The sequence below is a fragment of the Oncorhynchus mykiss genome, unplaced genomic scaffold (assembly GCF_057628025.1).
Source record: "Oncorhynchus mykiss isolate SJ-2025 unplaced genomic scaffold, ASM5762802v1 scaffold101, whole genome shotgun sequence".
Lineage (NCBI taxonomy): Eukaryota > Metazoa > Chordata > Actinopteri > Salmoniformes > Salmonidae > Oncorhynchus > Oncorhynchus mykiss.
The window spans coordinates 740,001-767,543 of NW_028322100.1; the positions used below are offsets into that span (position 1 = coordinate 740,001).

The 27,543-nt window shown below is 40.2% G+C and overlaps 1 protein-coding gene across 4 annotated transcripts in view; it reads left to right on the forward strand.

Moving 5' to 3' along the window:
- LOC110514249 (paired box protein Pax-2a-like) overlaps positions 1 to 24,398 on the forward strand; it is a 70,827-nt gene extending 46,429 nt beyond the window's left edge. The window contains exons 8-10 of one of the 4 annotated variants that reach the window (XM_036988287.2): positions 12,726 to 12,827; positions 21,163 to 21,249; positions 21,528 to 24,398. In XM_036988287.2, coding sequence (XP_036844182.1) covers positions 12,726 to 12,827; positions 21,163 to 21,249; positions 21,528 to 21,604 — 266 coding nt within the window. In that variant the 3' untranslated portion in view covers positions 21,605 to 24,398. The remainder of the gene's footprint in view (positions 1 to 12,725; positions 12,828 to 21,162; positions 21,250 to 21,527) is intronic. The other 3 variants (XM_036988283.2, XM_090228757.1, XM_090228756.1) reach the window with 3 other exon arrangements.
- Positions 24,399 to 27,543: the final 3,145 nt, after the last annotated feature.

Consider the following 27,543-nt stretch of genomic DNA (forward strand, 5'->3'; position numbering starts at 1 on the left):
CTGCATTCAGTAACCGAATTATCAGTTAGAACCCACTGTAATCTACATTCAGTAACCGAATTATCAGTTAGAACCCACTGTAATCTACATTCAGTAACCTAATTATCAATTAGAACCCACTGTAATCTACATTCAGTAACCGAATTATCAGTTAGAACCCACTGTAATCTGCATTCAGTAACCGAATTATCAATTAGAACCCACTGTAATCTGCATTCAGTAACCAAATTATCAGTTAGAACCCACTGTAATCTACATTCACTAACCGAATTATCAGTTAGAACCCACTGTAATCTACATTCAGTAACCAAATTATCAGTTAGAACCCACTGTAATCTACATTCAGTAACCAAATTATCAGTTAGAACCCACTGTAATCTACATTCAGTATCCGAATTATCAGTTAGAACCCACTGTAATCTACATTCAGTAACCAAATTATCAGTTAGAACCCACTGTAATCTACATTCAAGTAACTGAATTGTCAGTTAGAACTCACTGTAATTAACATTCAGTAGCCAAATTATAATTTAGAACCCACTGTAATCTACATTCAGTAACCAAATTATGAGAGTCCACTGTAATCTACATTCAGTAACCAAATTATAATTTAGAACCCACTGTAATCTACATTTTTGTGTCGCACTGCTTTGCTTTATCTTGGCCAGGTCGCAGTTGTAAATGATAACTTGTTCTGAACTAGTTTACCTGGTTAAATAAATTGAAATAAATACAATTATTATTGTACATTATTGTGTGTACAGCATAAAAGTCAAATCATGTAATGAAGTTTACAAACTTGATTACAGTTACAGTCTTGCTCATGTATAACAAGGGAATATATTTGCATTGGTTTGTACCAAATCTTTACCACGCATACATTTTGCAATATTCCACAAAGTCCCCACATTCTTTGGAATTATCAATCGATCAACAAATCAATAAATCAATCAATACACCCATTAATCATAATGATGTGTTCAGGAGTGAAAATCCCATTGTCTCTTGGAGAGCTGACTCCTGAAGCTGTAGTTAGTTGTCCCCTATCCAGATGACTCCATGAGGTCAACTCAAGGAGGTAAACTGAACCATACTCTTGAGACTGTGAAGCACGGGGCCCTCAAGACGTTAGTGAAACCAAGGGCCCTTCAGCTATTGTGCCATGCTTAGTCTTACACACAATGTGCTCTGTGTCTGTCCACCCCCTGTGTATGTGCTCTTATCCATGAATACTGCCCCTCTAGCCTTTACCCCTATACAACCCGCTCTCAATACACACACACACACACACACACACACACACACACACACACACACACACACACACACACACACACACACACACACACACACACACACACACACACACACACACACACCACCCTCTCTGTGTAGGACACCCCACCTACTCCAACAGTTCTCTTTGACTTCTTATTACACACTGGTCTGTAACTAACTAATTCTTATTACACACTGGTCTGTAACTAACTAATTCTTATTACATACTGGTCTGTAACAAACTAATTCTTATTACATACTGGTCTGTAACAAATTAATTCTTATTACATACTGGTCTGTATAACTAACTAATTCTTATTACATACTGGTCTGTAACAAACTAATTCTTATTACATACTGGTCTGTAACAAATTAATTCTTATTACATACTGGTCTGTATAACTAACTAATTCTTATTACATACTGGTCTGTAACAAACTAATTCTTATTACATACTGGTCTGTAACTAACTAATTCTTATTACATACTGGTCTGTAACAAATTAATTCTTATTACATACTGGTCTGTAACAAACTAATTCTTATTACACACTGGTCTGTATAACTAACTAATTCTTATTACACACTGGTCTGTAACAAACTAATTCTTATTACATACTGGTCTGTATAACTAACTAATTCTTATTACACACTGGTCTGTAACTAACTAATTCTTATTACACACTGGTCTGTAACTAACTAATTCTTATTACACACTGGTCTGTATAACTAACTAATTCTTATTACACACTGGTCTGTAACTAACTAATTCTTATTACACACTGGTCTGTAACAGAATAATTCTTATTACACACTGGTCTGTAACTAACTAATCCTTATTACACACTGGTCTGTAACAAACTAATTCTTATTACACACTGGTCTGTATAACTAACTAATTCTTATTACACACTGGTCTGTATAACTAACTAATTCTTATTACACACTGGTCTGTAACTAACTAATTATTATTACACACTGGTCTGTAACAGAATAATTCTTATTACACACTGGTCTGTAACTAACTAATTCTTATTACACACTGGTCTGTATAACTAACTAATTCTTATTACACACTGGTCTGTAACAGAATAATTCTTATTACACACTGGTCTGTATAACTAACTAATTCTTATTACACACTGGTCTGTAACTAACTAATTCTTATTACACACTGGTCTGTAACTAACTAATTCTTATTACACACTGGTCTGTAACTAACTAATTCTTATTACACACTGGTCTGTAACTAACTAATTCTTATTACATACTGGTCTGTATAACTAACTAATTCTTATTACACACTGGTCTGTAACAGAATAATTCTTATTACACACTGGTCTGTAACTAACTAATTCTTATTACACACTGGTCTGTATAACTAACTAATTCTTATTACACACTGGTCTGTATAACTAACTAATTCTTATTACACACTGGTCTGTAACTAACTAATTCTTATTACACACTGGTCTGTATAGCTAACTAATTCTTATTACACACTGGTCTGTAACTAACTAATTCTTATTACTCATGAATGGTCTGCCATTCACATGAATGACATCACTGCACTAAAAGAAAACCTTCCCTTGAAAAAATATTTCACATAGCAATAACCATGTGTATGTTAAAGGCTGAATGTTACAGACCAGTTATTATTATTCGACCATGCTGGTCATATATGAACATTTGAACATCTTGGCCATGTTCTGTTATAATCTCCACCCGGCACAGCCAGAAGAGGACTGGCCCACCCCACATAGCCTGGTTCCTCTCTAGGTTTCTTCCTAGGTTTTGGCCTTTCTAGGGAGTTTTTTTCCCTAGCCACCGTGCTTCTACACCTGCATTGCTTGCTGTTTGGGGGTTTTAGGCTGGGTTTCTGTACAGCACTTTGAGATATCAGCTGATGTATGAAGGGCTATATAAATACATTTGATTTGATTTGATTTGAAAAATAAAAATAAAATCCCAAATAAATTTGATTTGATTTAATTTAATTTGATTTGATTTGAAACTAGCCTACAGTAGTTTACAGTTATTTGATCACCTGCTGTATACTTTAGGCTAATCCACATTTGTTTCCTCCATTAATTGCATGCAGTTGATCGTTATGGTCGGTGAGGAGAGAGGCGACCGTGTCAGAAACACTTGTATTATCTTGGCCCTTTCTGCACCTCGTGTCAGCTGCACTGCCGTTATTAACTGAAATAAACAACAGCAATTGAAAACCAGACGTATGCGTAGTCAAAAGATGCCTTCATAAAACTGTCCTGTGGTATTATGGGGTATTATGGGGTGTTATGGTGTGTTATGGGGTGTTATGGGGTGTTATGGTGTGTTATGGTGTGTCCTGTGGTATCATGGGGTATTATGGGGTGTTATGGCTACTGGGGTCGCTCATTAAAGCTCCATTGAGACGTGATTTAACCCCAGTGAATCACAGTGTCCCTCATGGCTAAACAATATTGCAGGGGCCTCCCTCCTCTCTTTCCTTTTTCCCTCTCCGTCCCTTTGGCTGGCCTTCGCTGGGCCGGGGGGGTGGGGGGGGGGGAGAGTCCGCAGCCCTCGGGAACTACGTGCCTGCAGCTCAAACAGCCTGGCTGCAGGGGTAGGACAGGGTAGGAAACCCAGCTGTCATGTCTAATTACAGGCTTGAATACGGAGCAGGGCTGAATAACTAACGCGTCCGTAGTGACGCTAGCTACTAGCTCTGTTCAAGGGGCCAATACTGTACGGACAGACAAACTGGCTTTGGCTTTAGAAATACAGTCGCAGTGGCGGCTCTGCTGTTTCACGACTGTGTGTGTGTGTGTGTGTGTGTGTGTGTGTGGTGTGTGTGTGTGTGTGTGTGTGTGTGTGTGTGTGTGTGTGTGTGTGTGTGTGTGTGTGTGTGTGTGTGTGTGTGTGTGTGTGTGTGTGTGTGTGTGTGTGTGTGTGTGTGTGTGTGTGTGTTCGAGGGAGAGGAGGAGAGGAGGTGGACAGGGTTCTGGGGTTCAGTAAAGCGTGCTATGTTTAGACTAGTTTGAATGCAGTAATGAACAGAGTTTTCCTCTTCAGTCTTCTACGTACTTCTGCATGATTCTTTGATGTGGTTTCTGTCCCATGAGGCACTTGGTCTTTTGGCTTCCGACGTAGTATTAGCGGGAGACGAAGACAGAAGAGGAGTGACGGTTGGTTGTGTTGACAGTGTGTGATGATGATTCTGTTGACTGGCTTTGTGATTCCTGGGACACATTATCAGTCTGCAAATGTCTGTTAACTGAAAATTATAACTACCTTAATGTTAAAAGTACTTTATGCTTAGTACAACATCTCTATTTGAAGTGACAAAAGACTACTGTATATTTATTCTCTGGTCACTATAGACTACAGTATATTTTTTCTCTGGTCACTATAGACTACAGTATATTTATTCTCTGGTCACTATAGACTACAGTATATTTATTCTCTGGTCACTATAGACTACAGTATATTTATTCTCTGGTCACTATAGACTACAGTATATTTATTCTCTGGTCACTAGGGTGTAGACTACAGTATATTTATTCTCTGGTCACTAGGGTGTAGACTACAGTATATTTATTCTCTGGTCACTATAGACTACAGTGTATTTATTCTCTGGTCACAATAGACTACAGTATATTTATTCTCTGGTCACTATATCAAATCAAATGTATTTATACAGCCCATCTTACATCAGCTGATATCTCAAAGTGCTGTACAGAAACCCAGCCATGAACCCAAAACAGCAAACAATGCAGGTGGCTAGGAAAAACTCCCTAAAAAGGCCAAAACCTAGGAAGAAATCTAGAGAGGAACCAGGCTATGAGGGGTGGCCAATCCTCTTCTGGCTGTGCCGGGTGGAGATTATAACTGAACATGGCCAAGATGTTCAAATGACCAGCATGGTCAAATAATAATAATCACAGAAGTTGTTGAGGGTGCAACAGGTCAGCACCTCAGGAGTAAATGTCAGTTGGCTTTTCATAGCCGATCATTGAGAGTATCTCTACTGCTCCAGCAGGTCTGGGACAGGTAGCACGTCCGGTGAACAGGTCAGGGTTCCATAGCCGCAGGCAGAACAGTTCAAACTGGAGCAGCAGCACGTCCAGGTGGACTGACGACAGCAAGGAGTCATCATGCCAGGTAGTCCTGAGGCATGGTCCTAGGGCTCAGGTCCTTCGAGAGAGGGAAAGAAAGAAAGAAAGAAAGAGAGAAAGAGAGAATTAGAGAGTGCATACTTAAATTCACACAGGACACCGGATAAGACAGGAGAAAAACTCTGACCCTAGCCCCCCGACACACAGACTGACCCTAACCCCCTGACACATAAACAACTGCAGCATAAATACTGGAGGCTGAGACAGGAGGGGTCAGGAGACACTGTGGCCCCATCCGATTATACCCCTCTTGACAGGGCTAAACAGGCAGGATATTACCCCATCCACTTTGCCGAAGCACAGCCCCCACACCACTAGAGGCATATCTTCAACCACCAACTTACCATCCTGAGACAAGGCCGAGTATAGCCCACAAAGATGCGGCACAACCCAAGGGGGGAGCGCCAACCCAGACAGGAAGACCACGTCAGTGACTCAACCCACTCAAGTGACGCACCCCTCCTAGGAACAGCATGAAAGAGCACCAGTAAGCCAGTGACTCAGCCCCTGTAATAGGGTTAGAGGCAGAGCGTCCCAGTGGAGAGAGGGGAACCGGCCAGGCAGAGACAGCAAGGGTGGTTCGTTGCTCCAGTGCCTTTCCATTCACCTTCACACTCCTGGGCCAGACTACACTCAATCATAGGACCTACTGAAGAGATGAGTCTTAAATAAAGACTTAAAGGTTGAGACCGAGTCTGTGTCTCTCACATGGGTAGGCAGACCATTCCATAAAAATGGAGCTCTATAGGAGAAAGCCCTGCCTCCAGCTGTTTGCTTAGAAATTCTAGGGACAATTAGGAGGCCTGCGTCTTGTGACCGTAGCGTACGTGTAGGTATGTACGGCAGGACCAAATCAGAAAGATAGGTAGGAGCAAGCTCATGTAATGCTTTGGAGGTTAGCAGTAAAACCTTGAAATCAGCCCTTGCCTTAACAGGAAGCCAGTGTAGGGAGGCTAGCACTGGAGAAAGAGTGAACAAATTTATTGGGTTCTAGTCAGGATTCTAGCAGCTGTATTTAGCACTAACTGAAGTTTATTTAGTGCTTTATCCGGGTAGCCGGAAAGTAGAGCATTGCAGTAGTCTAACCTAGAAGTGACAAAATAATTGATTAATTTTTCTGCATCATTTTTGGACAGAAAGTTTCTGATTTTTGCAATGTTACATAGATGGAAAAAAACGTCCTTGAAACAGTCTTGATATGTTCATCAAAAGAGAGATCAGAGTCCAGAGTAATGCCGAGGTCCTTCACAGTTTTATTTGAGACGACTGTACACCCATCAAGATTAATTGTCAGATTCAACAGAAGATCTCTTTGTTTCTTGGGACCTAGAACAAGCATCTCTGTTTAGTCCGAGTTTAAAAGTAGAAAGTTTGCAGCCATTCACTTCCTTTTGTCTGAAACGCAGGCTTCCAGCGAGGGCCATTTTGGGGCTTCACCGTGTTTCATCGAAATGTACAGCTGTGTGTCATCCGCATAGCAGTGAAAGTTAACAATGTTTTCGAATGCCATCCCCAAGAGGTAAAATATATAGTTAAAACAACCGTGGTCCTAAAACGGAACCTTGAGGAACACCGAAATGTACAGTTGATTTGTCAGAGGACAAACCATCCACAGAGACAAATGGGTTTCTTTCTGACAGATAAGATCTAAACCAGGCCAGAACTTGTCCGCGTAGACCAATTTGGGTTTCCAATCTCTCCAAAAGAATGTGGTGATCGATGGTATCAAAAGCAGCACTAAGGTCTAGGAGCACGAGGACAGATGCAGAGCCTCGGTCTGATGCCATTAAAAGGTAATTTACCACCTTCAAAAGTGCAGTCTCAGTGCTATGATGAAGTCTAAAACCAGACTGAAGCGTTTCGTATACATTGTTTGTCTTCAGGAAGGCAGTGAGTTGCTGCGCAACATCTTTTTCAAAAATTTTCAAGAGGAATGGGAGATTCGATATAGGCCGATAGTTTTTTATATTTTCTGGGTCAAGGTTTGGCTTTTTCAAGAGAGACTTTATTACTGCCACTTTTAGTGAGCTTGGTACACATCCGGTGGATGGAGAGACGTTTATTATGTTCAACATAGGAGGGCCAAGCACAGGAAGCAGCTCTTTCAGTAGTTTAGTTGGAATAGGGTCCAGTATGCAGCTTGAAGGTTTAGAGGCCATGATTATTTTCATCATTGTGTCAAGACATACAGTACTAAAACACTTGAGTGTCTCCCTTGATCCTAGGTCCTGGCAGAGTTGTGCAGACTCAGGACAACTGAGCTGTGGAGGAATCCGCAGATTTAAAAAGGAGTCCGTAATTTGCTTTCTAATGATCATGATCTTTTCCTCAAAGAAGTTTATGAATTTATTACTGCTGAGGTGAAAGGCATCCTCTCTTGGGGAATGCTGCTTTTTAGTTAGCTTTGTGACAGTATCACAAATAATGTTGTATTGTTCTTATTTTCCTCAATTAAGTTGGAAAAATAGGATGATTGAGCAGCAGTAAGGGCTCTTCGGTACTGCACAGTACTGTCTTTCCAAGCTAGTCGGAAGACTTCCAGTTTGGTGTGGCGCCGTTTACGTTCCAATTTTCTGGAGGCTTGCTTCAGAGCTCGGGTATTTTCTGTGTACCAGGGAGCTAGTTTCTTATGACAAATGTTTTTAGTTTTTAGGGGTGCGACTGCATCTAGGGTATTGCGAAAGGTTAAATTGAGTTTCTCAGTTAGGTGGTTAACTCATTTTTTGTCCTCTGACGTCCTTGGGTAGGCAGAGGGAGTCTGGAAGGGCATCTAGGAATCTTTCGGTTGTCTGAGAAATTATATCACGACTTTTAATGCTCCTTGGTTGGGGTCTGAGCAGATTATTTGTTACGATTGCACACGTAATAAAATGGTGGTCCGATAGTCCAGGAATATGAGAAAAAACATTAAGATCCACAACACTTATTCCTTGGGACAAAACTAGGTCCAGAGTATGACTGTGGCAGTGAGTAGAACCGGAGACATGTTGGACAAAACCCACTGATGATGACTCTGAAAGTCTTTTGGAGTGGGTCTGTGGATTTTTCCATGTGAATATTAAAGCCACCAAAATTTAGAATATTATCTGCTATGACTACAAGGTCCGATAGGAATTCAGGGAACTCAGTGAGGAACGCTGTATATGGCCCAGGAGGTAGCTATAAAAAGTGATTGGTTGCATAGATTTCATGACTAGAAGCTCAAAAGACAAAGACGTAGGTTTTTTTGTTGTAAATTGAAATCGTTAATGTTTATTTCTTCTCTGGTCACTATAGACTACAGTATATTTATTCTCTGGTCACTATAGACTACAGTATATTTATTCTCTGGTCACTATAGACTACAGTATATGTATTCTCTGGTCACTATAGACTACAGTATATTTATTCTCTGGTCACTATAGACTACAGTATATTTATTCTCTGGTCACTATAGACTACAGTATATTTATTCTCTGGTCACTATAGACTACAGTATATTTATTCTCTGGTCACTATATACTACAGTATATTTATTCTCTGGTCACTATAGACTACAGTATATTTATTCTCTGGTCACTATAGACTACAGTATATTTATTATCTGGTCACTATAGACTACAGTATATTTATTATCTGGTCACTATAGACTACAGTATATTTATTCTCTGGTCACTATAGACTACAGTATATTTATTCTCTGGTCACTATAGACTACAGTATATTTATTCTCTGGTCACTATAGACTACAGTATATTTATTCTCTGGTCACTATAGACTACAGTATATTTATTCTCTGGTCACTATAGACTACAGTATATTTATTATCTGGTCACTATAGACTACAGTATATTTATTCTCTGGTCACTAGGGTGTAGACTACAGTATATTTATTCTCTGGTCACTATAGACTACAGTATATTTATTCTCTGGTCACTATATACTACTGTATATTTATTATCTGGTCACTATAGACTACAGTATATTTATTCTCTGGTCACTAGGGTGTAGACTACAGTATATTTATTCTCTGGTCACTATAGACTACAGTATATTTATTCTCTGGTCACTATATACTACTGTATATTTATTCTCTGGTCACTAGGTTGTAGACTACAGTATATTTATTCTCTGGTCATTAGGATGTAGGCCAGGTAGTGGTTAGAGCGTTGGACTAGTAACCAAAAGGTTACAAGTTCGAATCCCCGAGCTGACAAGGTACAAATCTGTCGTTCTGAACAGGCAGTTAACCCACTGTTCCTAGGCCGTCATTGAAAATAAGAATTTGTTCTTAACTGGCTGGCCTAGTTAAATAAAGGTAAAATAAAAAATTATACCTGCGCTGTAAAACCAAGTGTTTAGGATCTGAACAGCTTTCTGTAACACTTTGAAACACATCAAGGCACTTTGAATTTCAGTGAAAACGTGTCACAGTGTTTAGATTGTAAAGACCAGTGCTTCTTTGCTCTACTACTTGTTAAACACATGAACAAGTTTATTCAGTACAAGTCATTAGGTTTTGTACACTAAACACTGGGGGGTGTTGTTTTAACACTGTAGGGTGTAATGCCATATTTGCATATTTCCCAGCATGCTTTTCAAATGAATGTGAGAGATAACCACCAATCACTGTGTTTGTTAGTGACAGAGATATGATTGTTACCTTCAATAACTTCTACTACCGAAGCCTGCACCAGATGACTGACTAAGCGAATGTGTTTCAATTAAAAATTAACCCTTAATGACCTCATATTATATATGTCATACGGTCATTTAGTTATGGCCTAGTTATCCTCGACATCCTGGCTCACGGGCCACATCAGACCTGCAAGTCACAATATGCTGGTTTGTGAAGTGATTAGTTGTTCCTATCAGAATATAGCCAGAGGGTGGAAAGCCAAGAATTAGAATATTTCAGTCAGAATGGTTGCTATGGTGAAGGACAACAAACAAGACGACCTAAACCAGGGCTACCCCAACTGGTGATTTCACTATTTATTTTGTTTTTTGGAAATCTGTTCCAAAGGATTCCTATTCATAATTAACATATACTTGTATATGTGATCATGTACACACAAGGTTTGAAATTATTACATTTTAGTCAAATATTAAGTTTGTTTGGGCTTCTTGCAGTCAATTTAAAGTCTACAAATTACTTGTAATTATGTTCCGGACCCCTGACCAGCCGCTCAAAAAAAAATTGGGCCGTCAGCTGAATCAATCCGAAGACGCCCTGACCTAAACCATCTAAACTGGAACAACCATCTCAGTAACGGGTGGAATAAATCCAACCCCTTACCGATTGGCTTAGTTTAGAACAATTTGAGTTATCTTAATATAATTTATTCAATCAATGTGCATGAGGAAAAACAGATATTAAAGCAAACTGTTCTAAAGATCAACAAAGCATGCTGGGAAATATGATAATGAGTGTGTGTCCCCCCCCCTGCTGAGAGAGTTAACTCTGAGAGAGTTAGTGAAGATGAACTCAACACGGTTGAGTAACAACAACACGACGTGATTGAAAATATGTCTTGACTGTTCAGTTGTTCTGAAATGTAGGTAAACGTAACCGACATTCATTCCTAACACTGATCTGAATTAAAGACATGGAAAGTCACATCAATTTCTAATGACTAAATGCACTCTGAACAGGACAATGGAAAATGATTTAAAATCTGAACACCTAGGAGATAGGTGTTTGCCTGGTTGGAAACTGACTGGAGAAAGCTGACTATCATGTTTAATATTGCGTTCTTAACACTTGTGTTTAAGATGGGAACCCTTAATGGCTAATCTAAACATCTAATGTTTCAGTTTCATGCACAGACATTTAGGTTATAAACGTGTCACATGTTTCATGGTTTTACAGTGATTTACAATTACTCTTTTCTGTTCAAGGGAGATCGTGTGATTAGAAATGTGCACCCCAAATGGCAGCCTATTCCCTACATAGTTCACTACTTTTGACCAGAGCCCTATGGACCCTATATGCCCAATGGGCCCTGGTAAAAAGTAGTTCATTATGTATGGAATAGGCTGCCATTTGGAACACAACCATGGTCCCGTTTCTAACCTCCATAAAGGTGTGGTTTAGTCCTGTTTCTAACCTCCATAAAGGAGTGGTTTAGTCCTGTTTCTAACCCCTAAGAGGTATGGTTTGATCCTGTTTCTAAGGGGTGGTTTAGTCCTGTTTCTAACCCCTAAGAGGTATGGTTTAGTCCTTTTTCTAACCCCTAAGAGGTATGGTTTGGTCCTGTTTCTAAGGGGTGGTTTGGTCCTGTTTCTAACCTCTAAGAGGTATGGTTTAGTCCTGTTTCTAACCCCTAAGAGGTATGGTTTGGTCCTGTTTCTAAGGGGTAGTTTAGTCCTGTTTCTAACCTCTAAGAGGTATGGTTTAGTCCTGTTTCTAACCCCTAAGAGGTATGGTTTGGTCCTGTTTCTAAGGGGTGGTTTAGTCCTGTTTCTAACCTCTAAGAGGTATGGTTTGGTCCTGTTTCTAAGGGGTGGTTTAGTCCTGTTTCTAAGGGGTGGTTTGGTCCTGTTTCTAACCTCTAAGAGGTATGGTTTAGTCCTGTTTCTAACCCCTAAGAGGTATGGTTTGGTCCTGTTTCTAAGGGGTGGTTTAGTCCTGTTTCTAACCCCTAAGAGGTATGGTTTAGTCCTGTTTCTAACCCCTAAGAGGTATGGTTTGGTCCTGTTTCTAAGGGGTGGTTTAGTCCTGTTTCTAACCTCTAAGAGGTATGGTTTAGTCCTGTTTCTAACCCCTAAGAGGTATGGTTTGGTCCTGTTTCTAAGGGGTGGTTTAGTCCTGTTTCTAACCTCTAAGAGGTATGGTTTAGTCCTGTTTCTAACCCCTAAGAGGTATGGTTTGGTCCTGTTTCTAAGGGGTGGTTTAGTCCTGTTTCTAACCTCTAAGAGGTATGGTTTGGTCCTGTTTCTAAGGGGTGGTTTAGTCCTGTTTCTAAGGGGTGGTGTGGTCCTGTTTCTAACCTCTAAGAGGTATGGTTTGGTCCTGTTTCTAAGGGGTGGTTTGGTCCTGTTTCTAACCTCTAAGAGGTATGGTTTGGTCCTGTTTCTAAGGGGTGGTTTTGTCCTGTTTCTAACCTCTAAGAGGGGTGGTTTGGTCCTGTTTCTAAGGGGTGGTTTGGTCCTGTTTCTAAGGGGTGGTTTATTCCTGTTTCTAACCTCTAAGAGGTATGGTTTGGTCCTGTTTCTAAGGGGTGGTTTAGTATTTTGTCTTGGAGGACCATCTATTGATTGTGTTTGTTCTCTCTCTCTCTCTCTCTCTCTCTCTCTCTCTCTCCAGGTCGAGACATGGCCAACACAACCCTACCGGGTTATCCCCCTCACGTTCCCCCCACCGGCCAAGGCAGCTACCCCACCTCAACACTGGCCGGAATGGTTCCTGGTGAGTCTACTTTTTTTGTAGATATTACATTTTAGTTTAATATGTTATTTTCATTTCAAGATTGTATTAACTGTTTCTCAAATAAAGCAATGACCTGTAGCGTGGACATACAGCACACATGGTTACATGTAGGCTATCAAGAAACTAGTCCTGCTGGATAACTGAGAGACAGACAGAGACATGGTTAAAGGACGGAGACAGAGAGAGACATGGTTAAAAGACATGTCCTCTCGGTTCCACTCCAGTATCTTAACTCATTATCTCTCTGTGGTGTATACAGTGCATGAGGCATTCCCAGGAGCCGTTGATAAACAGCTAGCGATCTCCTCTCCTCCGTCTCCCTCCCAGTCATCCACTCGGCCTCCTCAGTGGTCAGAGCACCTCCCTTTCCTCCTCTACTTAACCTGCAGTTCAGGTTCACAACAAACAGTGAAGGGTCACAACACAGAGGCATGGGAGGCCAGTCAATATTTAAATCACTATCTCTCTAAGGAGGGTCAGGCTGTGCCAGGGCTAGTGTTTCACTGCCAGAACGAACACACCAACCAGACACTGGGGCGAGACGGGATGGGACAGGATGCATTCTGGTTACAGCACTGATTCACTGGTTGTTTCCTGGTATCCCCCCTCCCTGTGCACCTATACCCCAACCCAGCACAGGCAGCACAGCACCGCCATTTGTCTTTGAGCTGATCAACCCATGCGGAAAGGAAATCCAATCGAGTGCACAGCTGTGTTAGAAAATCATTAACCGATTACAGCATGCTCAAATGGCTTCAGGATTCAGACCCGCTCTCCCCCCGCTCTCCCGCGTCCATCCGTGCGATCACTGTTTTGTCCACTGGATGTAATGCACACTGGTGATTTTAATTTCAGTTTCAGCATAGAGTATCAACAACACACACAGAGCCTTCACAAAGTATTCACACTCCTTGACTTTTTCCACATTTTGAGGTGTTTTGCAGCCTGAATTTAAAATCGATTCAGTGTCACTGATACACACAGTACCTCATAATGTCAAAGGGCAATTATGTATAAATGTTTACAAATGAATTAAAAATGAAAAGCTGAAATGTTGTGAGTCAACAAGTGTTCAACCCCTTTGTTATGGAGATCCTAAATAAGTTCAGGAGTAAAAATGAGCTTAACGAGTCCCATAATAAATTGCATGGACTCTGTATCCAATAGTAGTGTATAACATGATTTTTAAATGACCACCCCACTTCTGTACCCTCTGGTCCCTCAACCACAAAGACCAGGGAGGTTTTTTTCTCCATTGGTTTGCAAAGAACGGCACCATTTGAATGACTCTTTGTAACACAACAACATGTGGAGAAAGTCCAGGGGTGTGAATACCCTGTGAAGGCAGTGTAACTGCTACTGTGAAGTATGAATTAAACACAAAGAGATGTGCTCTTTGTCTGGTTAATACACATGGGGTTTTGACGTTGGGCAGTCACATGGTTAAAATATTGGATTTGTGTTTGTTTGTGATATGTACATTGTAACTCTTTGTACTGTAATTACATTAGTACTTCAACAGTGTAAAGTCACTGTGATTACATGAGTACTTCCACAGTGTAAAGTCACTGTAATTACATGAGTACTTCCACAGTGTAAAGTCACTGTGATTACATGAGTACTTCCACAGTGTAAAGTCACTGTAATTACATGAGTACTTCCACAGTGTAAAGTCATTGTAATTACATGAGTACTTCCACAGTGTAAAGTCACTGTGATTACATGAGTACTTCCACAGTGTAAAGTGACTGTAATTACATTAGTACTTCCACAGTGTAAAGTCACATTAATTACATGAGTACCTCCACAGTGTAAAGTCACTGTAATTACATGAGTACTTCAACAGTGTAAAGTGACTGTAATTACATGAGTACTTCCACAGTGTAAAGTCATTGTAATTACATGAGTACTTCCACAGTGTAAAGTCACTGTGATTACATGAGTACTTCCACAGTGTAAAGTGACTGTAATTACATGAGTACTTCCACAGTGTAAAGTGACTGTAATTACATGAGTACTTCAACAGTGTAAAGTCACTGTGATTACATGAGTACCTCCACAGTGTAAAGTGACTGTAATTACATGAGTACTTCCACAGTGTAAAGTCACTGTAATTACATGAGTACTTCAACAGTGTAAAGTCACTGTGATTACATGAGTACCTCCACAGTGTAAAGTGACTGTAATTACATGAGTACTTCCACAGTGTAAAGTCACTGTAATTACATGAGTACTTCCACAGTGTAAAGTCACTGTGATTACATGAGTACTTCAACAGTGTAGTCACTGTAATTACATGAGTACTTCCACAGTGTAAAGTCACTGTAATTACATGAGTACTTCCACAGTGTAAAGTCACTGTAATTACATGAGTACTTCCACAGTGTAAAGTCACTGTAATTACATGAGTACTTCCACAGTGTAAAGTGACTGTAATTACATGAGTACTTCCACAGTGTAAAGTCACTGTAACTACATGAGTATTTCCACAGTGTAAAGTCACTGTGATTACATGAGTACTTCAACAGTGTAAAGTCACTGTAATTACATGAGTACTTCAACAGTGTAAAGTCACTGTAATTACATGAGTACTTCAACAGTGTAAAGTCACTGTAATTACATGAGTACTTCCACAGTGTAAAGTCACTGTAATTACATGAGTACTTCCACAGTGTAAAGTCACTGTAATTACATGAGTACTTCCACAGTGTAAAGTCACTGTAACTACATGAGTATTTCCACAGTGTAAAGTCACTGTGATTACATGAGTACTTCAACAGTGTAAAGTCACTGTAATTACATGAGTACTTCAACAGTGTAAAGTCACTGTAATTACATGAGTACTTCAACAGTGTAAAGTCACTGTAATTACATGAGTACTTCCACAGTGTAAAGTCACTGTAATTACATGAGTACTTCCACAGTGTAAAGTCACTGTAATTACATGAGTACTTCCACAGTGTAAAGTCACTGTAACTACATGAGTACTTCCACAGTGTAAAGTGACTGTAATTACATGAGTACTTCCACAGTGTAAAGTCACTGTAATTACATGAGTACTTCCACAGTGTAAAGTCACTGTAATTACATGAGTACTTCCACAGTGTAAAGTCACTGTAATTACATGAGTACTTCCACAGTGTAAAGTCACTGTAACTACATGAGTACTTCCACAGTGTAAAGTGACTGTAATTACATGAGTACTTCCACAGTGTAAAGTCACTGTAATTACATGAGTACCTCCACAGTGTAAAGTCACTGTAATTACATGAGTACTTCCACAGTGTAAAGTCACTGTGATTACATGAGTACTTCCACAGTGTAAAGTCACGTTAATTACATGAGTACCTCCACAGTGTAAAGTCACTGTAATTACATGAGTACTTCCACAGTGTAAAGTCACTGTAATTACATGAGTACTTCCACAGTGTAAAGTCACATTAATTACATGAGTACTTCAACAGTGTAAAGTCACTGTGATTACATGAGTACTTCCACAGTGTAGTCACTGTAATTACATGAGTACTTCCACAGTGTAGTCACTGTGATTACATGAGTACTTCCACAGTGTAAAGTCACTGTAATGTAACGTGCTCTCTATTATTTCCATGACAGTCAGTTCATCTGGTTGGAGATGGAGAACACAATGTGTTTTTTTGTCACCACGTCTTATCAAATATATATATTTTTTTTATCACACAGTCGTTCTCATCCGTCTCGAGCCACCAGCAGTAACATGGTGCTTGGTGGCTCGCCTTTAAACCCTTCATTTATCTGACCCGCAGACACTAAGATTTAGTGACAGGCCCCAAACACTGTTAAAATCTCAGCCTTTTATTGTCTCATAAAATAATAAAACGTGTTGGACCAACAGCATTGCTCACTGGCATGGTCTAAGTTACTTCCTGCCTGCACTGAACTTCTGTGGCACAAAACAGCTAGACCTGGGGGTTCAGATCTATAGAAAAGGGTTGCCTTTCCTCGGAGGAAGTCTATAACAAGAGTTTATAATGCCATCAGAAAGGATGCTAGCAAATGTGTTAAAATCACAGTGTTTATTTCAAATACTTCAGAGTTGTATGATGTGGAGTATAGATGAGGTACAGGACAGTATATACTATGGTACAGGACAGTAGATACTATGACAGCAGGTGTTAAGAGGTACAGGACAGTAGATACTATGACAGCAGGTGTTAAGAGGTACAGGACAGTAGATACTATGACAGCAGGTGTTAAGAGGTACAGGACAGTAGATACTATGACAGCAGGTGAGGTACAGGACAGTAGATACTATGACAGCAGGTGTTAAGAGGTACAGGACAGTAGATACTATGACAGCAGGTGTTATGAGGTACAGGACAGTAGATACTATGACAGCAGGTGTTAAGAGGTACGGGACAGTAGATACTATGACAGCAGGTGTTAAGAGGTACAGGACAGTAGATACTATGACAGCAGGTGTTAAGAGGTACAGGACAGTAGATACTATGACAGCAGGTGTTAAGAGGTACAGGACAGTAGATACTATGACAGCAGGTGAGGTACGGGACAGTAGATACTATGACAGCAGGTGTTAAGAGGTACAGGACAGTAGATACTATGACAGCAGGTGTTAAGAGGTACAGGACAGTAGATACTATGACAGTGGGTGTTATGAGGTACAGGACAGTAGATACTATGACAGCAGGTGAGGTACAGGACAGTAGATACTATGACAGCAGGTGAGGTACAGGACAGTAGATACTATGACAGCAGGTGTTAAGAGGTACAGGACAGTAGATACTATGACAGTGGGTGTTATGAGGTACAGGACAGTAGATACTATGACAGCAGGTGAGGTACAGGACAGTAGATACTATGACAGCAGGTGAGGTACAGGACAGTAGATACTATGACAGCAGGTGTTATGAGGTACAGGACAGTAGATACTATGACAGCAGGTGAGGTACAGGACAGTAGATACTATGACAGCAGGTGTTAAGAGGTACAGGACAGTAGATACTATGACAGCAGGTGAGGTACAGGACAGTAGATACTATGACAGCAGGTGTTAAGAGGTACAGGACAGTAGATACTATGACAGCAGGTGTTAAGAGGTACAGGACAGTAGATACTATGACAGCAGGTGTTAAGAGGTACAGGACAGTAGATACTATGACAGCAGGTGAGGTACAGGACAGTAGATACTATGACAGCAGGTGTTAAGAGGTACAGGACAGTAGATACTATGACAGCAGGTGAGGTACAGGACAGTAGATACTATGACAGCAGGTGTTAAGAGGTACAGGACAGTAGATACTATGACAGCAGGTGTTATGAGGTACAGGACAGTAGATACTATGACAGCAGGTGTTAAGAGGTACAGGACAGTAGATACTATGACAGCAGGTGTTATGAGATACAGGACAGTAGATACTATGACAGCAGGTGTTATGAGGTACAGGACAGTAGATACTATGACAGCAGGTGTTATGAGGTACAGGACAGTAGATACTATGACAGCAGGTGAGGTACAGGACAGTAGATACTATGACAGCAGGTGTTATGATGTACAGGACAGTAGATACTATGACAGCAGGTGTTATGATGTACAGGACAGTAGATACTATGACAGCAGGTGTTATGAGGTACAGGACAGTAGATACTATGACAGCAGGTGTTAAGAGGTACAGGACAGTAGATACTATGACAGCAGGTGTTATGAGATACAGGACAGTAGATACTATGACAGCAGGTGTTATGAGGTACAGGACAGTAGATACTATGACAGCAGGTGAGGTACAGGACAGTAGATACTATGACAGCAGGTGTTAAGAGGTACAGGACAGTAGATACTATGACAGCAGGTGTTATGAGGTACAGGACAGTAGATACTATGACAGCGGGTGTTATGAGGTACAGGACAGTAGATACTATGACAGCAGGTGTTATGAGGTACAGGACAGTAGATACTATGACAGCAGGTGTTAAGAGGTACAGGACAGTAGATACTATGACAGCAGGTGAGGTACAGGACAGTAGATACTATGACAGCAGGTGAGGTACAGGACAGTAGATACTATGACAGCAGGTGAGGTACAGGACAGTAGATACTATGACAGCAGGTGTTATGAGGTACAGGACAGTAGATACTATGACAGCAGGTGTTAAGATGTACAGGACAGTAGATACTATGAGAGCAGGTGTTATGAGGTACAGGACAGTAGATACTATGACAGCAGGTGTTAAGAGGTACAGGACAGTAGATACTATGACAGCAGGTGAGGTACGGGACAGTAGATACTATGACAGCAGGTGTTATGAGGTACAGGACAGTAGATACTATGACAGCAGGTGTTATGAGGTACAGGACAGTAGATACTATGACAGCGGGTGTTATGATGTACAGGACAGTAGATACTATGACAGTGGGTGTTAAGAGTGACAGGACAGTAATACTATGACAGTGGGTGTGGAAGACCACAACTGTCAGATTTTTCATCAGATCTTTCAGTCTTGCATCATTAAAATGAAATGGAGAGAAATAATAAGAACTAAATAACTTGGTTGACTAGTCTCACATAAATGACTATTAACTTACCCCCATATGTTATATACAGTGCCTTGCGAAAGTATTCGGCCCCCTTGAACTTTGCGACCTTTTGCCACATTTCAGGCTTCAAACATAAAGATATAAAACTGTATTTTTTGTGAAGAATCAACAACAAGTGGGACACAATCATGAAGTGGAACGACATTTATTGGATATTTCAAACTTTTTTAACAAATCAAAAACTGAAAAATTGGGCGTGCAAAATTATTCAGCCCCTTTACTTTCAGTGCAGCAAACTCTCTCCAGAAGTTCAGTGAGGATCTCTGAATGATCCAATGTTGACCTAAATGACTAATGATGATAAATACAATCCACCTGTGTGTAATCAAGTCTCCGTATAAATGCACCTGCACTGTGATAGTCTCAGAGGTCCGTCAAAAGCGCAGAGAGCATCATTAAGAACAAGGAACACACCAGGCAGGTCCGAGATACTGTTGTGAAGAAGTTTAAAGCCGGATTTGGATACAAAAAGATTTCCCAAGCTTTAAACATCCCAAGGAGCACTGTGCAAGCGATAATATTGAAATGGAAGGAGTATCAGACCACTGCAAATCTACCAAGACCTGGCCGTCCCTCTAAACTTTCAGCTCATATAAGGAGAAGACTGATCAGAGATGCAGCCAAGAGGCCCATGATCACTCTGGATGAACTGCAGAGATCTACAGCTGAGGTGGGAGACTCTGTCCATAGGACAACAATCAGTCGTATATTGCACAAATCTGGCCTTTATGGAAGAGTGGCAAGAAGAAAGCCATTTCTTAAAGATATCCATAAAAAGTGTTGTTTAAAGTTTGCCACAAGCCACCTGGGAGACACACCAAACATGTGGAAGAAGGTGCTCTGGTCAGATGCAACCAAAATTGAACTTTTTGGCAACAATGCAAAACGTTATGTTTGGCGTAAAAGCAACACAGCTCATCACCCTGAACACACCATCCCCACTGTCAAACATGGTGGTGGCAGCATCATGGTTTGGGCCTGCTTTTCTTCAGCAGGGACAGGGAAGATGGTTAAAATTGATGGGAAGATTGAAGGAGCCAAATACAGGACCATTCTGGAAGAAAACCTGATGGAGTCTGCAAAAGACCTGAGACTGGGACGGAGATTTGTCTTCCAACAAGACAATGATCCAAAACATAAAGCAAAATCTACAATGGAATGGTTCAAAAATAAACATATCCAGGTGTTAGAATGGCCAAGTCAAAGTTCAGACCTGAATCCAATCGAGAATCTGTGGAAAGAACTGAAAACTGCTGTTCACAAATGCTCTCCATCCAACCTCACTGAGCTCGAGCTGTTTTGCAAGGAGGAATGGGAAAAAATGTCAGTCTCTCGATGTGCAAAACTGATAGAGACATACCCCAAGCGACTTACAGCTGTAATCGCAGCAAAAGGTGGCGCTACAAAGTATTAACTTAAGGGGGCTGAATAATTTTGCATGCCCAATTTTTCAGTTTTTGATTTGTTAAAAAAGTTTGAAATATCCAATAAATGTCGTTCCACTTCATGATTGTGTCTCACTTGTTGTTGATTCTTCACAAAAAAATACAGTTTTATATCTTTATGTTTGAAGCCTGAAATGTGGCATAAGGTCGCAAAGTTCAAGGGGGCCGAATACTTTCGCAAGGCACTGTATGACGGGAAATGGCTAGCAAGTGAAAGAGTTTCACCAGATAATGGAATGGGACTTTAGAAATGCTAATTGTTTTGTTTGTTTTACAGGGAGTGAGTTTACAGGAAACCCTTACAGTCATCCACAGTACACGACCTACAACGAGGCATGGCGGTTCAGCAACCCAGCATTACTAAGTGAGTATGACTGACTGGAGTCTTACAGCCTATCACAACCACTACAGTGTTATTATATATATTTTTTAACATATTCCTTAAATTAATTATTTTTTAAATGCATTGCAACATTGTTTTATTGTATTAGACTTGGCCGTTATAATGAATTTACAACAGCTAACGGATACAACCGTTAGAATAGGAGTTATTGAGAAGACAACAGGAGACATAATTACAGTGTTTTGTGGGTTATGGTGGATGTCGTTTCCAACGGTCCATTTCTTCTGTTAACCTTCCAGGTTCCCCTTATTATTATAGTGCCACATCCAGAGGTTCCGGACCACCTACTGCTGCCACGGCATATGACCGCCACTAGTTACCATGGAAACCAAATCAACCACCACCACCACCACCACCTACACCATGACTACAACCATGGCTTCGGCAGCGTCCATGTTGCCCCGGTGTGAACAGAGGGCATGAGGTGATACCGTTAAGACAGCTAACAGGCAGCTCCATTTCCTGTATATCACACTACTACACACAACAGAAGAAGAACGGTCCTGCTGGATACCACACTACTACACACAACAGAAGAAGAACGGTCCTCCTGGATACCACACTACTACATACAACAGAAGAAGAACGGTCCTCCTGGATACCACACTACTACACACAACAGAAGAAGAAGGGTCCTCCTGGATACCGCACTACTACACACAACAGAAGAAGAACGGTCCTCCTGGATACCACACTACTACACACAACAGAAGAAGAACGGTCCTGCTGGATACCACACTACTACACACAACAGAAAAATCCCTGATCGTTCGGGATATCGTGCAGACAACTTCCCATCAACCATGAATTTGGAGACCTTCAAAGTAGTGAAAAATGTAAAATTCTTCGTTCTGATCTGCGTGACTGTACATTACCACTAGAGACGTTGAAAGACTATATATACACGTGATACTACTGAGGTTACTGAGGTAAAACAAAAATAAATAAATAAACAAAAAAAACGTTTTGAAAATGAAAAGGAGGAATTTGTATCTTTTCCTTTTTTGTAATGGTCCTCCGTTAGTTTTTTCCTCCTTCGTGGATCAAAACGTGACATTTACTTGACTGATCTGTCGGCTGACGGAGGAACCCGTCCTGAGCTGAGTGTCCAGTACAGTATAGTAGCAGGCTGTTGTTCCCCTTCCTTCTGCATCGGTCTGAACCTTCTACTCTACGGGCAGTGCAATGAGATCAAAAGCTAAAGACGTTGGCGTCGATGCGACTAAGGCTGCCGCAGCCTGGTTCCACCCCTCTATTACAAACAAACGTACAGTCATTTTTGTAACCAACCAAACGTTCAAGCATGATTAAATGAATCAGTTGCTTTTTTTTTTTGATGATGATGATGCCAGGAGCAGATTATAAGGCGGTGTTCTCTGTGATACACAATCAGACGGAGGGAAAATGAAAAGAAAACGAGAAAACGCTGAATTGATAAATGAGAAGGACATTGTGACATACCGTGGTCTTCTAATTTACAAGTTTTAAAAAATAATAAAAAAAACCCTAGTAAATATATTCTTAAAGATGTTTTTATTTTGTTTTTATAATTGTTATTGACATCTTAATGAATTGCAAATAATATGCTTGACTTTTTGTTGTTGTCATTTTTATTTGTCAGGATACTAGAAATAATCAGGCAGAATCTATTTTGTATTTGTTTTTAATTTTGCACTATTTTTTGAGTTTTGACACACTGGGAGCGTTATTATGCAGGCGTTTGAACCTGGAGGTTTGACACACTGGGAGCGCTATTATGCAGGCGTTTAAACCTGGAGGTTTGACACACTGGGAGCGCTATTATGCAGGCGTTTAAACCTGGATGCCTATTTGTCTTGTTTTACAATATATTATTATGTTGAAGAAAGGAAGAAGAAACGTAGAACCATGACATCATCGCGACATCATCACGACATCATCACGACATCATCACAACATCATCACGACTTCATCGTGACCTTTTTCGGTCCGGAGAGGCACTTCAGACTTCGCTGCTTTCTGTTGACCGTTTCCTTGACTTCCCGGTAGCATTATGTCCGGAGGTCGCTTTGGTAACACCACTGCAATTCCCCCAGTTTGTCTCTCTCTACCTTACGTAGTACGCTTACTATCCACACATACAAGTTAGCTAGCTAACATTTTAAGTTTGAACCTAAGTCTTTGGCATTAAGATATTAGCATAACATTTGCTCATTTAAATTTAATTAAAAATTAAATTAAACTATTTTCCTTTGACTAACTAATTCAATCATTAATAGTCAAGTTTAATGGTTATTGCTTGCATCCTGCATGGCACCCGATTCCCTTGATAGTGCACTACTTTTCACCAGAAGTAGTGCACTACGTAGGGAATAGGGTTCCATTTGATACGCAGAAATAGTATCGTTAGTATAGTCATTTCATTCTGATGTGGCCTTCGTCACATAATGAAACATAAGTTTCAACTAAAAAGCAAAAGGCAAAGATTTCAGTTAAATGCCTTTAATCACATGCAGGTTGTTGTTGTTTTGTTTTTTTAGTCAAGGTTTCAACTTCCTATATTTATTTTTTTTCTTCTTCGTTTTGTCGTATAAGACGTCATGTGACTTATCCAGTTGGTTTGTCTTGAAAATCACACCGGTAACACCGACCTGGCTGGAAGAATGGGGGGAAAAAAAACGTGATTAAACATTACCTTACATCGTTTAACTTTCAAGTGAATGTATTTTTTTACCACATTTGCCAAAGACTTTAGTTCTTGTTCTTGTTTCGTCTATTTACAGCCTGCATACGTCTGCATTGTGAGAGCAGTATTATAGGGAGAAAACACACGCAAATTGTCCGTTACTGAAAGTACATGTATCAATTCTATGCAGAGCAGAGAACGGTCGTCATTATTATGCATATTTAGCTGTAAAAACCCATAGGAAGGTGATTGAATTTATTTAATGTTATGTTATTTACAAAACTGTTGATTTATTTGTAGAATAATTTGTGTATAATGTGAAAACACTTGACTTTCACTCTGTAAATACAGTCAAATAATATGTACATCTCTGATCATCCGTATTATGCCCTCTCGTCCACTGGAGTCTCACTGGTTCAATAATAAAGTGTCTAAACTCTTCTAAGTCATGGTAGAGCACGGTACTACTTTCCTGTCATGGTAGAGCGCGGTACTACTTTCCTGTCATGGACACACACACACACACACACACACACACACACACACACACACACACACACACACACACACACACACACACACACACACACACACACACCTTGTGGGATTGGAAAAATAACTACACACACTGAGAAAGTAGAAAGAGAGACACCGGCCTATGTCTTGTGTTAACTCTCAATGAGACCAACACAGTAGGACATAACTGCTATTCAGGATTATATCTGACCAACACAGTAGGACATAACTGCTATCCAGTATTACATCTAAACAACTGATGAGACCAACACAGTAGGACATAACTGCTATTCAGGATTATATCTGCCCAACACAGTAGGACATAACTGCTATTCAGGATTATATCTGACCAACACAGTAGGACATAACTGCTATTCAGGATTATATCTAAAACAACTGATGAGACCAACACAGTAGGACATAACTGCTATTCAGGATTATATCTGACCAACACAGTAGGACATAACTGCTATCTAGTATTACATCTAAACAACTGATGAGACCAACACAGTAGGACATAACTGCTATTCAGGATTATATCTGAACAACTGATGAGACCAACACAGTAGGACATAACTGCTATTCAGGATTATATCTGACCAACACAGTAGGACATAACTGCTATCTAGGATTATATCTAAAACAACTGATGAGACCAATACAGTAGGACATAACTGCTATCCAGTATTGCATCTAAAACAACTGACGAGACCAACACTTTGGGGGAATCACATAGATTACATTTTTGATTACATTTAGTTACATTTAAGAGTTATCTAAGATGACTAAATAATATGGAATCATTTACTGAATATATCACCACAGATATAACAAAGGCATATTTGTTTTCATAATATACTCCGACACTATGTCTCTACTGAATTCACTGAACATGCAATTGTGACATTGTCAGATAAAGGTATTTACTTTGAGAAGGGGGCTTAGACCATAATGTACATTGGGAGGGAGGGCTGCAGTTATAAGAATGCCTTCTAAATGTTTTCTACCCGATGAGGATCACTGAACACATAACATGTTTAACCTCACTGTGGCTTTGTAAAGCAGGATTAGTATTTCTAACTAATGTCGCTGAATTCAATTAGTGTTACATTACAGAGAGAGAGAGAGAGAGAGAGAGAGAGAGAGAGAGAGAGAGAGGAGATAGGAGAGAGGAGATAGAAGAGAGAGGAGAGAGAGGAGATAGGAGAGAGAGGAGAGAGAGAGAGGAGAGAGAGAGAGAGAGAGAGAGAGAGAGGTGAGAGAGAGAGAGAGAGAGAGAGAGAGAGAGAGAGGAGAGAGAGAGAGAGGAGAGAGGAGAGAGAGAGAGGAAAGAGAGAGAGGAGAGAGGAGAGAGAGAGAGAGAGAGAGAGAGAGAGAGAGAGAGAGAGGGAGACTTAATGCTGGAAATCCCTCTTAGAGGCCATTTTTACTCTTTCTCTCTCTCTCCTTAATCCCTCCTTCATCCCACCACTTTATTCCATTCAGGAGGATTTATTTACATCATAATTGAATGAATAGAAATGGTACTGATTTGCATTTTAGGCTACCATTTGATTAAGGAATTCAGTGGTGTACATGGGATTACGTAGGAAGTCAGTAAAATATGTTTTACATACTGTAACTTCAGGAACATTGACTGGGATGTTAGATTCTCAGAGAGAATACACCATGGTAGCATGATATTAGCTTCTCAGAGAGAATACACCATGGTAGCATGATATTAGCTTCTCAGAGAGAATACACCATGGTAGCATGATATTAGCTTCTCAGAGAGAATACACCATGGTAGCATGATATTAGCTTCTCAGAGAGAATACACCATGGTAGCATGATATTAGCTTCTCAGAGAGAATACACCATGGTAGCATGATATTAGCTTCTCAGAGAGAATACACCATGGTAGCATGATATTAGCTTCTCAGAGAGAATACACCATGGTAGCATAATATTAGCTTCTCAGAGAGAATACACCATGGTAGCATGATATTAGCTTCTCAGAGAGAATACACCATGGTAACATGATATTAGCTTCTCAGAGAGAATACACCATGGTAACATGATATTAGCTTCTCAGAGAGAATACACCATGGTAACATGATATTAGCTTCTCTGAGAGAATACACCATGGTAACATGATATTAGCTTCTCAGAGAGAATACACCATGGTAACATGATATTAGCTTCTCAGAGAGAATACACCATGGTAGCATGATATTAGCTTCTCAGATAGAATACACCATGGTAGCATGATATTAGATTCTCAGAGAGAATACACCATGGTAACATGATATTAGCTTCTCAGAGAGAATACACCATGGTAGCATGATATTAGCTTCTCAGAGAGAATACACCATGGTAACATGATATTAGCTTCTCAGAGAGAATACACCATGGTAACATGATATTAGCTTCTCTGAGAGAATACACCATGGTAGCATGATATTAGCTTCTCAGAGAGAATACACCATGGTAGCATGATATTAGCTTCTCAGAGAGAATACACCATGGTAACATGATATTAGCTTCTCAGAGAGAATACACCATGGTAGCATGATATTAGCTTCTCAGAGAGAATACAACATGGTAACATTATATTAGCTTCTCAGAGAGAATACACCATGGTAGCATGATATTAGCTTCTCAGAGAGAATACACCATGGTAGCATGATATTAGCTTCTCAGAGAGAATACACCATGGTAGCATGATATTAGCTTCTCAGAGAGAATACACCATGGTAGCATGATATTAGCTTCTCAGAGAGAATACACCATGGTAGCATGATATTAGCTTCTCAGAGAGAATACACCATGGTAGCATGATATTAGCTTCTCAGAGAGAATACACCATGGTAGCATGATATTAGCTTCTCAGAGAGAATACACCATGGTAGCATAATATTAGCTTCTCAGAGAGAATACACCATGGTAGCATGATATTAGCTTCTCAGAGAGAATACACCATGGTAACATGATATTAGCTTCTCAGAGAGAATACACCATGGTAACATGATATTAGCTTCTCAGAGAGAATACACCATGGTAACATGATATTAGCTTCTCTGAGAGAATACACC